Raw genomic sequence first — 17,920 nt, 5'->3', positions numbered from 1 at the left:
TAATCAGTGTTCTACTCACCTTTTTCATGTAGTTCATCCCCCATCTAAATAAATGAATGGCCCTCATCTCAACAGCAGAAGTCACTGCTCTCTCTCTCTCTCTGACTTCCCCACAACTCATCTCTCTCTGCCGTCACTTCACACAAAGACGTTTCCAGATGCTCAGTTTAGTTTTGTAACTAGTATGGAAGAAGAAACTTCCCATTCTCTGGAAATGAACAAGGTAACTGTAGTATCTGCTGCTTTCTATGCTGAATGGAGCACAACCAAGTAACACTCCTGATGTGACATTTGATATAGCTTGAAATAGAATAAACTTTACCTCTAAAGCAAAGCCAAAATTTTCTCTGAGTGCTCGTATTGCTGCATAACAGTCCCTTGAACTGAGAAAAGTTGAAACGAAAATTAAAATAAATGCCTTATTTTGAGGGCCTCTCAACTGTGCATCTAGTGTGTTTCAATAGGGTCAGGTTCTGTTCTGTATTTGCAAATCTTCGATCTTTCAGCAGTTCCAATTGAACTCAAATTTTGGTGGATCTGTTCAGTGTTGTTCAAACTGAAGCTGCAATGACAAGACGTCATGTAACATTGGTTGATGGGACCTGACATCCAACTGAGTTCCTTGCAGCTCTCTTAAACCTAGTTGTTTTCCTTTTGAGGAAAATGGGAACATCCTTCCTCAAAAGAAATCTTACTTTCCTCCAAAAATTATGCTCTTGCTTCACTTTCACAAGTTATTGAGCCATCCAAAAAGTCAATTAGAATTGGCTTTATGGTTTTGCTATTGCTCCTAATAAACTTCCAACATCTCAAATTGGAGACAAAATTAAATTGAACCCCAGAAGTGAACTTACTTGATCAATTCAGCACTAAATTCTATAATTAAACCCTTTTTATAGGAACATAGGGCTTAGGAGCAAGAGAAGGAGGAGTAGGCCATTCAGCCCTTTGAGCCTGCTCCGCCATTCAATAAGATCATGGCTGATCTGGTTGTGGTCGCAAATCCACTTTCCCTTCTGCCCCCATAGACCTTGGCTCTCTTGTCTATTAAAAATTTATCCAACTCAGTGCTGAATAAATTCAATGACCCTGCCTCCACTGTTTTCTGGGGAAGAGAATTCAACAGACTAACAACCCTCAGAGAAAAAAAATTTCCTCATCTCTGTCTTAAAAGGGAGACTCTTATTCTTAAGCTGTGTCCCCTAGCCTCCCCCACAAGAGGAAACATCCTCCTGGTATGCACCCTATCAAATCCCCACAGGGTCTTATATGTTTCAATAAAATCACCTCTCATTCTTCTAAACTTCAATGGGTATAGGCCCAACCTGTTCAACCTTTCTTCATAAGATAAGCACTTCATCCCAGAATGAGTTGAGTGAATCTTCTATGTACTGCTTCTAATGCAGTAATATCTTTTTTCAAATAAGTAAAATTTCCCTATTATTATAATCCATTTCCCTTGCAATAAACACCAACATGCCATTTGCCTTGCTAATCACTTGCTGTACCTGCATACTAACTTTTTGTGATTCATGTACCAAGGCACCCAGATCCCTCTGTACGAGTTCTGCAATCTCCCTCCATTTATATAGAAAAATAAGAGAATGTCGTATCAGCACACGTGTATGAAATTTTCAACTTGAACCACACCCAAAGGCTACCATGAGTCTAGTTACATGGAAACTGCTTGAAAATGGCTGGGGCAGAAACTGAAGATTAAGTATTACTGTCCACGCTTTTCTTGTTGTTTCTGTGTCTTGCTACACTAAGAAGAGGCTGTCAGAGCTATTGCCATGAGGTACAAAACAAAAAAAGTTTGCAGTTACATTGTGCCTTTAACATAATAAGATGTTCCAAGGCACTTCATAGGAGCATTATCAAACAAATATGACACTGAGCCATGTAGGACAGGTGGCCAAAAGCTTGATAGAAGAAGGTTTTTAAGGAGTATCTTAAAGGACTAGAGAAGCAGATAGGTTTAGAGAGGGAATACCAGAGTCTGGGACCTAGGCAGCTAAAGGCACAGAGGTGAACAGGACTTGGTGCAAGTTAGGATGTGGGTAGCAGAGTTTTGGGTGAGCTCAATTTATGGAGGGTACAAAATGTGAGGCTGATCAGGAATGCATTAGAATCATGAACAAAGTTGCGGATTAGTACTTCAACGGCAGGGCGGAGACGGATGTTATGGAGGTGAGGCAGGCAGCCTTGGTGATTGAGCAGATATGGGAGTCAGAAGCTCGGCTCGGGGTCAGACAGGCTGCCAAAATATCTGGTTCTTCCTCAAACAGTGGTCAGGCATAAAGGTGGAATGGAAATGGAGTCTGTAATGAGGACAAGATCAGCCTGAAGACAGTAGTTTTGGTCTTCCCAATACTTCGTTGGAGGAAATTCTTGCACATCCAGTACTAGATGTCAGACAAGCAATGGCGGGGTCAAGAGACTTGGCGGTGAGATACAGTGGGTGCTGTCAGTGTATTTTTTGGATGATGTCACTGAGGGAGAGCATGTAGATAAGAGATAGGAGGGGGCCAAGGATAGATCCTTGGGGAACCCCTGGGGAAAACGGTGGAGGAGCCGGAAGAGAATCCAATGCAAGTAATTTTCTGGCTATGATTGGATAGTTAGGAATGGAATTCTGAAGGTGCTACATTAGTGATTTCATGACATTGTAGCTTCGGTCTGAACAACAAAATGATCCAACAAAATTTCAGTTCCACTACTTAAAGATGGAAGATTTCAGAGTACAGAACAGAATCTGACCTATTGAATTAAGGGTTGAAAGGGCTTGAAGATTCTGAAGGAGCTTGACAGAGTATACACTCATAAGTTATTTCTCATGGCTGGGGAATCTAGAATATGAGGGCACAGTCTCAGGATAAGGGGTTGATCATTTAGGAATAAGATGAAGAGAAATATCTTCACTCAAAACGTTGTGAATCTTTGGAATTCTTTACCCCAGAGGGTTGTAGATGCTATTTGTTAATATGTAGGGCAGAGATATACAGTTTTTTGGTCTCTTGGGGAATCAAGGGATATGGGGAGCAAGCAGGGAAGTGGAGTGAGGCTGAAGGTCAACCATAATATTAAATGGCAGGACAGGCTTGATGGGCCATGTGGTCTACTCCTGCTCCATAACAGCATATAGGAACCAGGCTTTGTTTTGGAGTAGTAATCCTGGTGGAGCAACATGAGATTAGTCAATTTACAATGAAGATTTGGGGAATTTGTTACTCTTTCATACTACTGGTGCTATCTTATTTCTCTTAAAAACGTGATTATAATTGCATCATGAAATATCACGCAATACATACCTTGTTTGCTGTTGGTGGTTCCAAACAGGGCTGTATGCATTTTCTATCAGATGAGTTGTTATAGGAGTAGAACTGACTGGTGTAGCATATGACACACAACAACTGGGTTTAACACCAGTTTGTTCTGTCAAGGGACATCCTTAAAAAAAAAACACCACAATAAAAAAGTTGCAGTAGAACTAATAAAATGAAGTTGATACTGTTAAGACTTACAAAATTGAATGCCAACTAATATCACAATATCAAAAGCAAATTTGTACTTAATTCTGTATCAAACAACTGCCTGTAAAGGCTAGCTAAAGATCCAAAAGTGACCAGTGCAGATAATAAACATTCAACATTTTAATGCACTTGTGCTTACATGACCAAATACAGATTCTGACCATTATATATATATATATATATATATATATATAGCAACTTCAGTTATAATATTTTTGATAATCCTTGTTCTTCGGCTGCTAAAACGTCACAGAGGTCATTGTACTGTGTGTTATCAATTGAATTTCCTTGTAGTTCACAACTGACAAGAACAGAAATATGTGGGCACACAGTGGTGAGAATTTACATCTGAAAGTGAAAGACAGGTTAACTATTTTTGGTGAGGCCAAATACAGTCATTCTGGATTTCAAAATACTGTACTTTTTAGCTTTTCTTCCTGTTGTTAAAATATGAAATACTTGTATTGTCAAGGAACTATAATATTTTCCTAATAGTATTGAGATATTTTAAAGCAGGCTTGTGTGTGGGCACGCATGCATGTATGATTCTGTGTGTATAGCTAACTTAATTAAACTAGAGACAAGTAGACTGCAAGGTTTAAAATATCAAGAAGTGAGTTGTAAAACAAGCATTCAAAATGGAGATGAGTAAAGATAGGGTGAGGTCAGTAGATACGATATGAATGAAATTTACATTTTTAGATAAGTGGAGAAGTGTTTCATTTTCAAAGGGACATGGAAGAGAAACACGCGGAAAGAATAAATACAGCTGGGGGAGCACGGCCTACATCACTCACCTTCAGGAAGAGCAGTCGGAGAGGCGGATCAGTGTGAGATGCACGGAGCAGGGAGAGAATAAATAGAGCCCAGGGAGCAAGGCCTACATCACTCACCTTTGGGAAGAGCAGTTGGAGAGGTGGACCTCTGGGAGATATACAGAGCGGGGAGAGAATAAATACAGCCCAGGGAGCGTGGCCTACATTACTCACCTTTGGGAAGAACATTGGGAGAGGCGGATCTGTCATCAGCTGTTCGGAACCAGCCCAAGCTAAGTTCAAAAGGAGAATGAAAAAGAACTGAGACATCACAGGAAGGAAGTAATATGATTGGCTGGAAAAGAAGCTAGTTGTTTGGTGTGTATCTGGGGAGTATCAAGCAAATATTTAAGGTTTATTCTATTCCTAAGGTTTAAACTAAAGTAGGAACTGTACTTTTGGTAAGGTTTATTAAGTAGGACCAAGTAAAATAAAGTTAATAGAAGCCTAAACCAAAATAAAATAAATGTAAAAAAAGTAAGTTGAAGCCATAGCAGGACAGCTTGGTCGTGTTGAATGTGTGTCCTGTAATATGTGGGAAGTTGTGAACGCTCCTGATGTCCTAGATGTCCACATGTGCAGGAAACGTCACCAGCTGCAGAATGTTGAGCTCTGGGTTTCAGAACTTCAGCGGTGGCTGGAGTCACTGAAGCGCATTCGTAAGGCTGAGAGCTACGTGGATAGCATGTTCAGAGAGGTGGTCATACTGTAGCTTAGGAGTCTGGAGGTAGAAAGGGAATGGGTGACCGCTAGGCAGTCCAAGAAAACTAGGCAGGTAGTGCAGGAGTCCCCTGAGATCCTGCTCACAAATCGGTTTTCCGTTTTGGAAGCTGGTGAAGCCGCTGGTTCCTCAGAGGAGTGCAGTCAGAACCAGGTTTGTGGCACCAAGAGCAGCTCAGCTGTACTGGAGGGGGCAAGAAGAAAGGAAGAGCAATAGTGATAGGGGATTTGTTAGTTAGGGAAACAGACAGCTATTTCTGTGGCCACAGACATGATTCCAGGATGGTATGTTGCCTCCCTGGTGCTAGGGTCAAGGATGTCATGGAGTGGTTGCAGGACATTCTTTTGGGAGAGGGTGATCAGCCAGAGGTCGTGGTCCACGTTTGTACCAAAAAGGGGATGAGGTCCTGAAAGCAGACTTCAGGGAGCTAGAAAGGAGATTGAAAAGCAGGACCTCTAAAGCAGTAACCTCAGGATTACTCCCAGTCCCATGTTCAAGCAAGTATAGAAATAAGAGAATTGAGCATTAAACACGTGGCTGGAAAGCTGGTGTAGGAGGGAGGGCATCAGATTTCTGGGACATTGGGACCAGTTCTGGGGAAGGTGGGACCTGTACAAGCTGGACAGTCTGCACCTGAACAGGGGTGGGATGAATATCTTTGCAGGGAGACTTGCTCGTGCCGTGATTTGGCGGGGGGGGGGGGGGGCAGGGAAATTTGAACCTGAGGGCGTTCAGAGCAGGGAATGGGAGATGGGGAATTAGTGTGTGACTCTGAAAGACAGAAGAAGCACAGGTTAAAAAGTGTACAGCACGGGGATTTGGCAGTGTTAAAAGGCATACATGTAAATGCAAGGAGTATTGTTAATGAAGCTGATGAGCTGAGGGCACACATAGACACGTGGCAACATGAGATTGTTGCTATAATGGAAGCTTGGTTTATGGAGGGGCAAAAATGGCAGCACATCATCCTTGGATATAGAGTTTTCAGATTGGATAGGGAGGCAGGTAAAAAAGGTGGGAGTGTAGCATTATTGGTTAAAGAGTCAATTACAGCTGTGAGGCATCATATGAGGCCATATGGGTTGAGCTCAGAAATAAAAAGTGGGCAGCCACACTGCTAGGAGTATACTAAAGACTCCCAAATAGCGGAAGAGAGTTAGAAAAGCAAATATGTAGGCAGATTGCTGAGTACAAAAACAATAGGGCAGTAATAGTTGGGGCTTTAACTACCCTAATATCAGTTAGGATACGAACAGTGTGAAGGGCACAGAGGGCGCAAAATTCTTGAACTGCATTCAAGAGAACATTTTTAGACAGCATGTAACTAGCCCAACGAGTGGGGGTGCAATTCTAGATTTAGTCTTATGAAGCTGGGCAAATGGATGAAGTAGCAGTGGGGTACATTTTGGAGATAGTGACTATATTAGAGTTAGATTTAGCATCATTATGGAAAAGGGCAAAGATAGAACAGAAGTGAAAGATCTAAAGTGGGGGAAGGCAAATTTTATGAAGCTCAGAGGTGAGCTGGATACAGCTATTAGAAGGAAAAACAGTGTCAAATCAGTGGGAGGCATTCAAAAGCGAGATTCTATGGGCGCAGTGCAGACATGTCCCCACAAAAATAAGGGTGGTGCTGCCAAATCCAGAGCACCCCAGTTATCCAGAAGCATACAGGCCAAGATACAGCAGGAATAGAAAGCTTAGGGCAGTCACAAAATATTTAATACTGTGGAAAGCCTAGAGGAGCATAGAAAGTACAGGGGTGAAGTAAAAATGGAAACTCAGAAAGCTGAGAGAGGATACAAAAAAATATTGGCAGGTAAAATCAAAGAAAACGCAAAGATGTTTTATCAGTACATTAGGAGCAAGAGAATAACTCAGGAAAGGGTAGGGCCTATCAGAGATGCACATGGTAACTTGTGCATTGATGCTGAAGATGGGAGCAGGGATCTCAATGAGTACTATGTCTCTGTCTTCACTAAGGAGAGGGATGATGCAGACATTCTAGTTAATGAGGTGGAGTGTGAAACATTAGATACAATAAGCATAGTGAGAGGGGGAATACTGGAATGTCTGACATCCTTGAAGGCGGATAAGTTGCCAGGGCCTGATGGATTGTATCCCAGGCGGTTAAAGGAAGCCAGGGAGGAAATAGCGGATGCTCTGAGGTTCATTTTCCAATCCTCACTAGATACAGATGAGGTACCAAAGGATTGGAGGTTGGCAAATGTTGTACCATTATTTAGAAAGGGTGTAAGGGACAGGCCAGAAAATTATAGATTATTCAGTCTGACTTCAGTGCTGGGTGAATTATTGGAATCAATTCTGAGACAGGATAAACTGTCACTTAGAAGGGCACGGGTTGATCAGGGACAGTCAGCATGGTTTTGTTAGGGGAAGATTGTGTCTTACTAATTTAATAGAATTTTTTGAGGAAGTAGCAAAGAAGATTGATGAGGGCAGTGCAGTGGATGTAGTCTATATGGATTTTACTAAGTCATTTGACAAGGTCCCACATGGCAGACTGGTCAGAAAAGTGAGATTCCATGGGATACAGGGGAATGTGACAAGTTGGATCCAAAATTGGCTCAGCAACTGGAGACAAAGGGTAATGGTCAATGGAATTCTTTTGTGAATGGAAAACATTTTCCAGTGGTGTTCCAGAGGGCTGTGTTGGGACCCTTGCTATTTGTTGTATATATTAATGATTTGGACATAAATATGGGAAGTATAATTGAAAAATTTGCAGATGACACAAAACTTGGCCATGTAGTTGACAGCGAAGAGAATAGCTGTCGTCTCCAGAACGGTACACCAATAGTTTAGTTGAGTGGGCAGAAAAGTGGCAAATGGAATTCAATCTGGAAAAGGGTGAGGTAATGTATTTGAAGAAGGCAGACAAAGCAAGGGAATACTCAATAAATGGCAGGATATTGAGAGAGGTTGAGGAAGTGGGAGACCTTAGAGTGCATGTCCACAGGTCCCTGAAGGCGGCAGGGCAGGTGAACAAGGTGGTAAAGAAAGCATATGGAATGCTTTCCTTTATTGGATGAGGTATTGAATACAAAAGCAGGGATGTAATGATGGCACTGTATAAAACGCTGGTAAGGCCACAGCTGGAATTGTGTACAGTTCTGGTCACCATGTTACAGGAAGGACATAATTGCTCTGGAGAGAGTAGAGAGAAGATTTGCAAGAATGCTGCCATGGCTTGAAAATTGCAGCTATGACGCAAGGTTGGATAGGTTAGGGTTGTTTTTCTTAGAACAGAGGAGGCTGAGGGGTGACCTAGTGAGGCACGCAAAATTATGAGAGGTCTAGACGGGTAGACAGCAAACACTTGTTCCCCTTAGCTGAGGGGTCAATTACCAGGGGCATAGATTTAAGATGATTGGTAGAAGGGACAGGGAGGACATGAGTAAAAATTTTTTCATGCAGAGGATGGTGGGAGTCTTGAATTCACTGCCTAAATCGGTGGTTGAGGCTGAAACGCTCAACTCATTTAAAAGGTACTTGGATCTGCAAGGCTACGGACCAGGTGCTAGAAAATGGGATTAAAATGAGTGACGAGTTTGTTTTTCATCTTTTTCTGGCCGACATATACATGGGCTGAATGGCCTCTTTCTGCACCGTAACTTTTCTATGGTTCTGTGGAAAATGTTTACAACTGGCAAGATAATCACGTTGATTTTTCCCAAAAGTGCTGGCCATAATGATAACATGAAATATATTTATATTCTGGAGAAAGTAACTTCTAGAGACAAGTTGAAACAATGGGATTTACAGATCAAAAAGGGAGAAATATATTTAAAGAAGATGGAAGGCTGTGTGAGGTGTGGCCTTGTGAGATCCTGAAAGGTGACTGTGTGAAACAGAGTTGGGGAAAAAACCTCTAGCCACCCTGAAGTAGTTTGCTATTCCAGTAACCAAAGTTGTATTAAAAGCCCTTTGGAATTCCATTGTCCAGTGGGTGCTTGTGGTAATTTTGCTGGACGACTTTATAGATTTGGAATCTATTTGGTCTGTTGTCTAAACGGGGGTGTGTAGTTAGAAGTCTGGGTAAATAAAAATGTTGGGAACTGTTATAACTGCTGTCATGAAGGTAGAATAATTTCCATAATATTTTTCTGACTTATTGTAAAGTAGGTTTATGGGGTTGTGTTGTTCTGTCTATATGTGCGATTTAATTACATTTTGTAGCCAAGCAGACTGCAAGTCATCAAAAGAAGTAAGGTGTGGAAGTGTCTTTAATATGCTAATGAATAAACATGGTTGGGGTCTTAGCATGTAAGGTGTAAAGGGAATTTGCATTTTTAGATAGATGAAGGGGGATTTGAATTTCAGAGAGGTTAATGAGAATAATAGCAACATGAAAAGATTATATTACGAGAAAGGTAAAAGTTCCAAAGACATATGGAAACAATGGAATTTACATATTAAAAAGGGAGAAACACATATAAAAGGGGAATGAGGCTGTGTGTCAGGCAAAGCATTGTAAGATCTAACAGAAGTGTGAGAAGCCTCCAGTATTTGTGCATAAACCTGCTGTCTACAGAAACCAAAGCTGGAGAGCGCCATTTTGAATTCCACTGTCCAGAGTATTGTGTTAATTTGCTGGATGTTTAAAATCTAAAAAATCTATTTTTGGTCCGTTGCCGTAGAGGGGGTGTAACTAGGGATTTTAGGAGTTATTATAGTGGTAATTTGTAGACCTGTGTATGTGCTTGAAATCTTTTCTTTTGTTAATAAATATCGCAATTTTAGTTTTTAAAAAAATCTCTAAAGCCTTGGTGCTTCTGAATTCAGGGCACACATCTCGAGATAAATACAAATTGCAAAACCGTTGTGATAGCATGATCAAGTTTCCCTTGTGGATTTGATCTACCTGGCAGACATCATCTGCCGCTTCATAACACTGTTTAACTGTAATCTTGTGTATGTTTAAGTTGTTTCTTCTTCTTTTGTTAATAAATGTTCGAATTTAATCTTTAAAAGCTGTAAAGGTGGTAATGAACTCACTAATTCTGACTTCAGTGCACAAGTCTTTTTGTAATAAATACAAATTGCAAAATCGTTGTGATAGTGTGGCCAAGTTTCCCTTGTGGATTTGGTCAGCCTGTCAAATACCATCTGCCATATCATAACAGTATGATCTATAAACATTTTTAAAAAAGAATTAAACAGAAAATATTTAAATTCAGCTGCATGGAAGTGAAATGGTTTCTGTATTTTTACACGAGGAAAATTCTCTAGTGTTAATTGAGGTTCAATTTAGGATTGTGCTACTGAAGCGTTCACACCAAGGATGTACTCCATGTAGCTAGCAGAAATCCTGCTTGCCAAAATGTTTGAAGAAATGGTGCAAGCATCACTAATTGCTACATTTCAGAGCAACAAAGCAACATTATATTCCCGCAACAAAAGTGTAGAATATTCTTAAGGTGATAGCAGCACTACAGGCATTATCATCAATACTTTACAATTGCATGTGCATTGCCTCAGCCACTCTGCCATCCATTATTACAACTTGAAAAGTGCAATGGCCTTAGTAAATGCTTTGTACTGACAGACATTCAAATAATTCCAGATGCAATGCTTAGACTGTGCTCAGTGAGCTGATCTCACACAGAACAGCATTGGTAATGTTTCTACTAGCTTCAAGACTACTTGGGCTGCAGAAATATAAATATTAAGATAATGTTTCAGGTGAGGACAGGCCTGAAGTTGGCTTAGTTGTCAACATTTAATCTTCAAGCTCACAAGGTACTGGCAGGCTGCTGCTACTACTACTGACAGAACTGCACTGGAGCATGGATTATTGCCTTCATAATACCAGACGGGTGAAAAGTACTGGAAATTTACCAAATGAAAGGAATCGCTTAACAATAATCTAACAGTTCTCATCAGCTGTCAAGTTATTCAAATCTAAAGTTGGACTGTGGCTTATTTTTTCCCTTCGTTTTCTCACAGTATAAAAGGATTGGTTGCACAAAGCAGAAGATTGTGCTGCAAAAAATGCACAGATTCTGTTTCTCATTTTGTATCTAAGCACAAACACAGCAAGTGATATGTGCCAGGGTTACTAGCTTGTGTTCAACTATTACAGATTGGCGCAAGTATCCTGTTTCAATAAACCTTGCCATTTTAAGGCTCAATTTGGATTCGAAAGAAGCTGACACAGCACTGCAACAACTTTGATTGTTCATAATTGAAAGCAGCACATAAACCATTAATGTGTAAATTACTAAAAGTGGTTTAATTTGCCCCAATTTATGTGCATGGGAAGCTGGTTTTGAAAAATATAAATCATGCATTTGATTATTTTCAAAAAAGTACAAATAAGTATCCAAGTCATGAAAAAAACACATTCTTTCCTCTGAAAATAGCATCATCAGGAATAGATCAATAGTTTTGAGTAAATGGATTGTGATGTTTTGAGTACTAAATAAAAGCCATTTGGATGCTTTCTAGAGGCATGTGCATCCATGAACATTTGTAATACAGCTATACTCAACAGATGAACCAAACTAGGGTTCTGGCTCCTTTCCCAAATGAGCAATAATTACAGAACTGAAAATATTTAAACTCAGTTGCATGGATGTGAAATGGTTGCTGTATTTTTACACATGGGAAATTCTGTAATGTTAATTGAGGTTTAGTTTATGATTGTGCTATTCATGAGTTCACACCAAGGATGTACTCCATGTAGCTAGTAGAAGTCCTGCTTGCCAAAATGTTTGAAGAGATTGTGTAAGCATCACTAACTGGAGTTATGCACAAATGCAAACCACTCCCAGGACTATCTATGAAGAGGCTGACTAAAGTTAATCATGGGTGACAATGTCAACAAAGCAGATGATGAACTGCACTTATTGGGCTGTAACATCCGATTAGCATCGAAAAGTGCTGGCCGCGGAAATCAGAAGAAATAAATACCTATTTTACCTGGTCTTGGAAATTACATTGCCACTTCCGTTCGCCGGAGCTGCTTGGGGCCTGCATTGAAAGATTCCTCACGGTCCCCAGCGAAGTCTAGCTCCAGGGTGTTCAAGGAGGTCATGCCCCCTTTTTTTTTTACAGCTCTTGCTGCCGTAACGCAGGTAAGCTTAAAGGACCAAAGGAAGGCAAGTGTCTAAGGTAAATTGATAGGATTTGGGAGTCTGAGGTTGGGGGAGGGGTCCAAGGTCCAGGGGAGTCATGGGGGGTGGGTGGGGGAGTCAGAGGTCGGGGGCATGGGGGAGTCCCATGGGGTCGTTCTAGGTCTTTACAATAGTTACTCAGAAGTTAGAAGAGGTTTTAATTCTCCTAACTTTTCCTGAGTAACTACTGGCATAACCCCGGCAGAACCATCGCAAGGCTGCAATTTAAGTCGCATTTTTGGATGGTTCCCGATGCAGCGCAATTGTCCAGAGGAAGTGTGCACTTCTGGGAAATTGTCGTGCAAACCCTTACCTGGGAACTTCTCAGAGGGATTCCCCATCACATCTCTGGGGTACCCCCAAATCCGACACCGGGGAGCTCGGAAGTTATGGGCTATTAAATAAGTCAGTCAGGTGTTTTACTGTTGCGTCCCAATAAAGCTATCAGACTTGGACCTAATTAAAAGACAAAAGGAGTGCATGTTCAGACAGGATGGGTCCCTCTTTCAAATTTTTACAGTGGTAGTATGACACACATGAAAATTGTTAAAATTCACGTTTCAGGCAGTAAAGATCAATTGATTTTTGAACTTTTAACAACTCTTCTTGTGCATGAATAGAGCACAAACGATCCAATTAATAAATAATCCCTGGAGTAGCAAATTAGGTCATCCAGTCATCATTGAGTTTATTGTTAAACTCACAGCTCTCAGTACATCCATTGTACGATGAATATGAGAACTGAATCATGTAACTTAGGATCTACTGTTTAAATACTATTCAATATCAACAGCAGTGAGATAAGAGGTGTTGCTAACCTTTTTAAATCTATTCGTTGATGGGGTGTGGGTGTCACTGACAATGCCAGCGTTTGTTGCCCAACCCTAATTGCCCTTGAGAGGGTGGTGCTGAGCTAACTCCTTGAACCTCTGTAGTTCATCGGGTTCTTGATAACAATGGTGAGAGTGTGGGTAGCACGAGTGGCTGGAATGTGCTGGGAGGCATGGAATGGGAGATGGCAATGGATGACATGGGACACAGATTGGCAGATGGGGATGGCATAGGAAGAAGAGGTGGATTGGGAGACAGGAATGATATGAGAGAGATGAAAGGAATGGCATGGGATGGATGGAATGGCATGTGACAGGTATTTAAAGAAGTACGGTTACAATAAAGATATAATTTCACTGCAAATGTTCTGCAGGTCTCTGCACAACATAATGCTAAATAAAAGAAATCTTGAAGACTGGACAATTAAGTGGCAAATTAATAGTAACATCTATAAATGTGAGGGAATACACTTTAGTAGCAAAAACAGAAACATCATCAACACTTTAAAAAACAAGAAACTGAACAGGGTATGGAAGCAAAGTTATCAAGGAATTCAGGTGAGCAAATCATTAAAAGCAGCATCGCTGGTCAGTAAAACAATTAAAAATACTAACAAAGCACTAGAATTTATTTCTAGGGATTTGGAACTCAAAATTAGGGAAGTTACATTAGTCTTATATACAACACTGGTCAGGCCGCACTTAAAAGGACGATGCATAACTCTGGTTTCCATTCTATAAAAAACAACTAGAAGCTCAGAGAGATCACAGCCATCAGGAAAGATCAAACAGGTTGTGGCTTTCATCTTTAGAAAACAGAAGACTTTGAGCTGTTTAAATCAATGAATGGGTTGAACAGGTTAGATGTGGAGAGAACAGCTTCACTTAAAGGAGAATTCAAAAGGCAGGGGGGGGGGGGGTGGTGCACCAGAAATACAAGATAGTTACTAATATATTCAATAGGGAAATAAGTAGAGATTTCTTCGGAATGGTTAGAATGTGGAACCCATTACCACGGGAAGTAGTTGAGACAAATTTCAAAAGGAAACCAGGTGCATGCATGAGAAAGAGGGAACAGAAAGGTATGCTGAAAGGTTGAGATTACATAGACATCACTGGAGGAGACTCATACAAAGACAAAATATCCTGGATGCTGGAAATCAGAAATAAGAACAGAAATGCTGGAACATTTTCTCTCCATAGATGCTGCCTGGCCTACTGAGTATTTCCAGCACTTACTTAATATTGGGGGAGGCTCGTGTTGAGTATAAACGCCAGCAAAGACCAGTTGGGCTAAATGGTCTGTTTTTGTGCTGTATATTCTAAGCAATCCTCGTGTTTCATATACTTTATGATAAATTCAGCATCCTGTTCCTCCCAGGATTATATAAAAAAAAGAGGATAGTAAAAGGTCTGAAAGTGAGCAAGTGAATGGAATTAGGCTCGATGGCTCTTGAATGAACACTGACGCATACTGGATCATCTGAATGGCTTGTTTCTGTACTGTAACATTCTACGATGAACACAATATTAATTTGAGCATAATTTGACCAAATCCAGACAGCATTAAAACAGATTATGAGTAACAGTTTGAAATTTATGTAAATACATGGTCAGAGCCCAAAATGCTGCTAAGCATCAAATTGCAATAAGGCCAAATCATTTAAATTGTGCCAGATGGCAGTCTCTTGGTTGCAGAAAAATGGTATTCTGTCCTGGCTTCTCAACACCTCTATGAAAAGCCTGAACAAGACAAAACCCTCAGTTAACCAGTAGATGAAGGGGACTACTTGGTTCACTGAGATTATTATTTATGGCCTCTGTGATGTATTCTCATTAGATTATGGTAAAATGGTGGTCAGTGGTGTCAATGTATCAGTAATTACATTGTCAATGTCCAATATCAATTTTCTTGTTGACAGGCAATTACATTGTTGAGACAATTGTATTGTTAAAACAGGTGATGGGCATTGGATCACCTATAAATGGGTACATGCTTCCTTTGCTCAATAGGGTATAAATGGGTACAGGTGTAACACTCCGAGGTGGAAGGAATTGGGAGAGTCTGTTAATCTGCAGAGCTGTCTTAGTAAACAGAATATTGCAAAGATTGAGGCATACTCTTTTTATGATAATTCCTAATATTTGGTCTTCCCCATTCTACTTTTAGCTTATGTCATGGTAATGAAGAATAAAGACAAACTAAGGAATCAGACAAATATAGGCAGATAATAATTGGAGTAGCGCGATCCTCAAAGAAAGATCGACTAGAATTCCAAATGAAAGTCAAACGCGTTTTGTTATCACTGCTGAGAATGAAGTGCTAATCAACATTAATAGGCCAACAATTAAAAAAAAATGATTTGCCTCTGGAGCAACTCCTATGTCCTGGAACTTTAAAAATCTCAGAATGCAACAGAAAGACTTGGAAGATTAGAATACATCAACAAGTTTCCCTTAGCCAGAAAAAAAGGAATCCAGTGCCCCATTACGAATTTAAAGCTGTCAGGTACTAAAAGGATACTGTAATTAGCTATTTCAGCTTAAACTCAAAAGGGTATATGGATAGGCATTAGCCATTTTGTGTTTTTGTTTAAAAGCTTCAAGGGACTATTGAGCAACTGGTTACCCTCACTCATAATGGATAGGAGAAAATTCCTCCATTATATCTTGTACCTTTTTCTCCACACCACAAGTACTTCAGAACCCACACACCATTTTATACAGTATGAAAGCAGCCACAAAGTATTCACAAAAAAAAGAGCCACCTTATATCATGCTACGTTACACATAAGATGCTCTATGCTCAATCCACTGATACAATTACCTGAAGTTAACGAATTATTTTGGGCCCAGAGAAAATGGTATTAATCACTGACTGCAATTCAACATCACCAGAGAGATAAATATATTTGTATTTTTGGAGTGATGTAAAATCCTTACCTTTCAAGCTTAGATGCATAGCTCTCTCCACTACAATATTCACTGCAAATGTGTTAGCCAGGTCCACCTCAGAAATCTCAGACACTTTTTTGCATTCAATGTTAGAACCTGTGGACATTTCTTTATCAATGTGTGCTTCTGATGTTTGTTCCTTTTCACTAATGGGTGGAACATCATCTTTAGTGCTGCGTTCATAATCATGGTCATCCTCAGCATAGTTTATCTTCTGAGGAGCAAAGTCATCAGTTGAAGGTAGATCATGTGGTACTAGTGTGACATGGAACCTTAGAGCAGCACCTGACAGGTCAGAAGTGCCTCGCTTAAACAGTGGATAAACACCTGTAAAGAAAGATATATTAAATGGAGAAATATGTTCATTTTGGAGTTTCTCTGGCTCTCCCTTCACTAGTATGCAGTTTTTTTGAAAACATGCAACATTTTATATTTATAGAAAATTATTCCAAAGTGCCTCATGGAGGCAAGAAGGAAAAACAGATATCTAGCCAAATAGGGGAAGTTAAGTCTGAAGAATAAGAGATTGATTAAAGGGGCAGGTTTTAAGAACTGGGGAGGCTTAAAGAAAAAGAGGCGCAAAGGGTTTAGGGAAGTCACTTTTTTTCTGTCTCCCTGCCCATTATTTCAGCCTGCCCCTGCTCATGGAACTTATTCTTATCTCAATTGAGTTCCTTCTTATTCTTTGTTCTTGCAGGAAGTGGAATAAGAAGGTTTATAAGCAAGGTAACTGGGCATTGGTGGGCTTGTCTTACCAGTCTGCAGCCGTCTCATGGACAAGTTGGTGGAATGGGAGGATCGGTAGTAGATGAAGTTCAATGTGGAGAAATAAGGTGATACATTTTGGTAGAAAGAACATGGAGTGACAGTATAAAATAAAGGGTACTACTCTAAAGGGATTGAAGGAGCAGAGGGACCTGAATGCATATGTGCATAAGTCATTAAAGGTAGCAAGACAGGTTGAGAGGGAAGTTAATAAAGCATGCAGTATCCTAAGCTTTATTAATAGAGGCATAGAGTACAAGAGGAGGTTATGTTGAACTTGTATAAGACAGCAGTTAGACATCTGCATGCAGTTCTGGGTGCCACATTTTAGGAAGGATGTGGAGACATTGGAAAGAGTGAAGAGGTTTACAAGAAAGGTTCCAGGGATGAGAAACTTCAGTAATGAAGATGGATTGGAAAAGTTGGGACTCTTATCCTTGGAGGAAAAAAGAGGGCCGAGTGGAGATCTGATAGAAATATTCAAAATCATGAGGTGCCTGGACTGGACTGAGTAGACAGCAGAAAACTGTTTCCACTCATGAAGGAATCAAGAGGGCACAGATTTAAAGTAATTGGCAAGAGAAGCAAAAGTGATATGAGAAAAATCTTTTTCACACATCATGTGGTTAGGGTTTGGAATGCACTGAATGTGTGGTGGAGGCAGGTGCAATCGAGGCACGCGAGGGAATTAGATGATTATTTGAAAAGAAACAATCTGCAGGGTTATGGGGAGAGGGCAAGAGAATGACACTAGATGAAATGCTCATTCATAAAACTGGTGCATACACGATGGGCTTAATGGCCTCCTTCTGCACTGTAATAATTGATTCTGTGACCTCACCCTCTGCTGCTTCACTGAACTTGTTCTCTCACTGAGCAACTATTCCTTTAACATCATCTACTGCCTTCAAATAAAATGTGTTGCTATGCACCTGCATGGACCCTAGCAATGCCTGCCTTTTTGTATTGTTGAGTATTCTCAGTTCCAGGTCTACTGAGGTCCCTTCCCCAAGTACACAAGTAACTGTAACAGTGCTGGCTCCTATTCTTACCCTATTCTAATTTCCACATCTTACTAATCCTTACATGGGCCATCTCAGAGATGTCATCCTCCTTTCCTTGATATCTCTATCTGCAGTGCCGGAGATGTCTATCAATAGCT

General features: G+C 40.4%; 1 protein-coding gene across 4 annotated transcripts in view; it reads right to left on the bottom strand.

Moving 5' to 3' along the window:
• Positions 1 to 17,920, bottom strand: part of c2cd3 (C2 domain containing 3 centriole elongation regulator) — a 149,694-nt gene that overhangs the window by 43,134 nt on the left and 88,640 nt on the right. For all 4 annotated transcript variants that reach the window (XM_041199609.1, XM_041199606.1, XM_041199608.1 and 1 more), the window contains 2 exons: positions 15,982 to 16,320; positions 3,312 to 3,450 (listed from right to left, as the gene is read on the bottom strand). In XM_041199609.1, coding sequence (XP_041055543.1) covers positions 3,312 to 3,450; positions 15,982 to 16,320 — 478 coding nt within the window. The remainder of the gene's footprint in view (positions 1 to 3,311; positions 3,451 to 15,981; positions 16,321 to 17,920) is intronic.

This window comes from Carcharodon carcharias, chromosome 11 (assembly GCF_017639515.1).
Source record: "Carcharodon carcharias isolate sCarCar2 chromosome 11, sCarCar2.pri, whole genome shotgun sequence".
In the NCBI taxonomy this organism is placed as follows: Eukaryota; Metazoa; Chordata; class Chondrichthyes; order Lamniformes; family Lamnidae; genus Carcharodon; species Carcharodon carcharias.
This window is presented reverse-complemented; position numbering and strand designations above follow the sequence as displayed.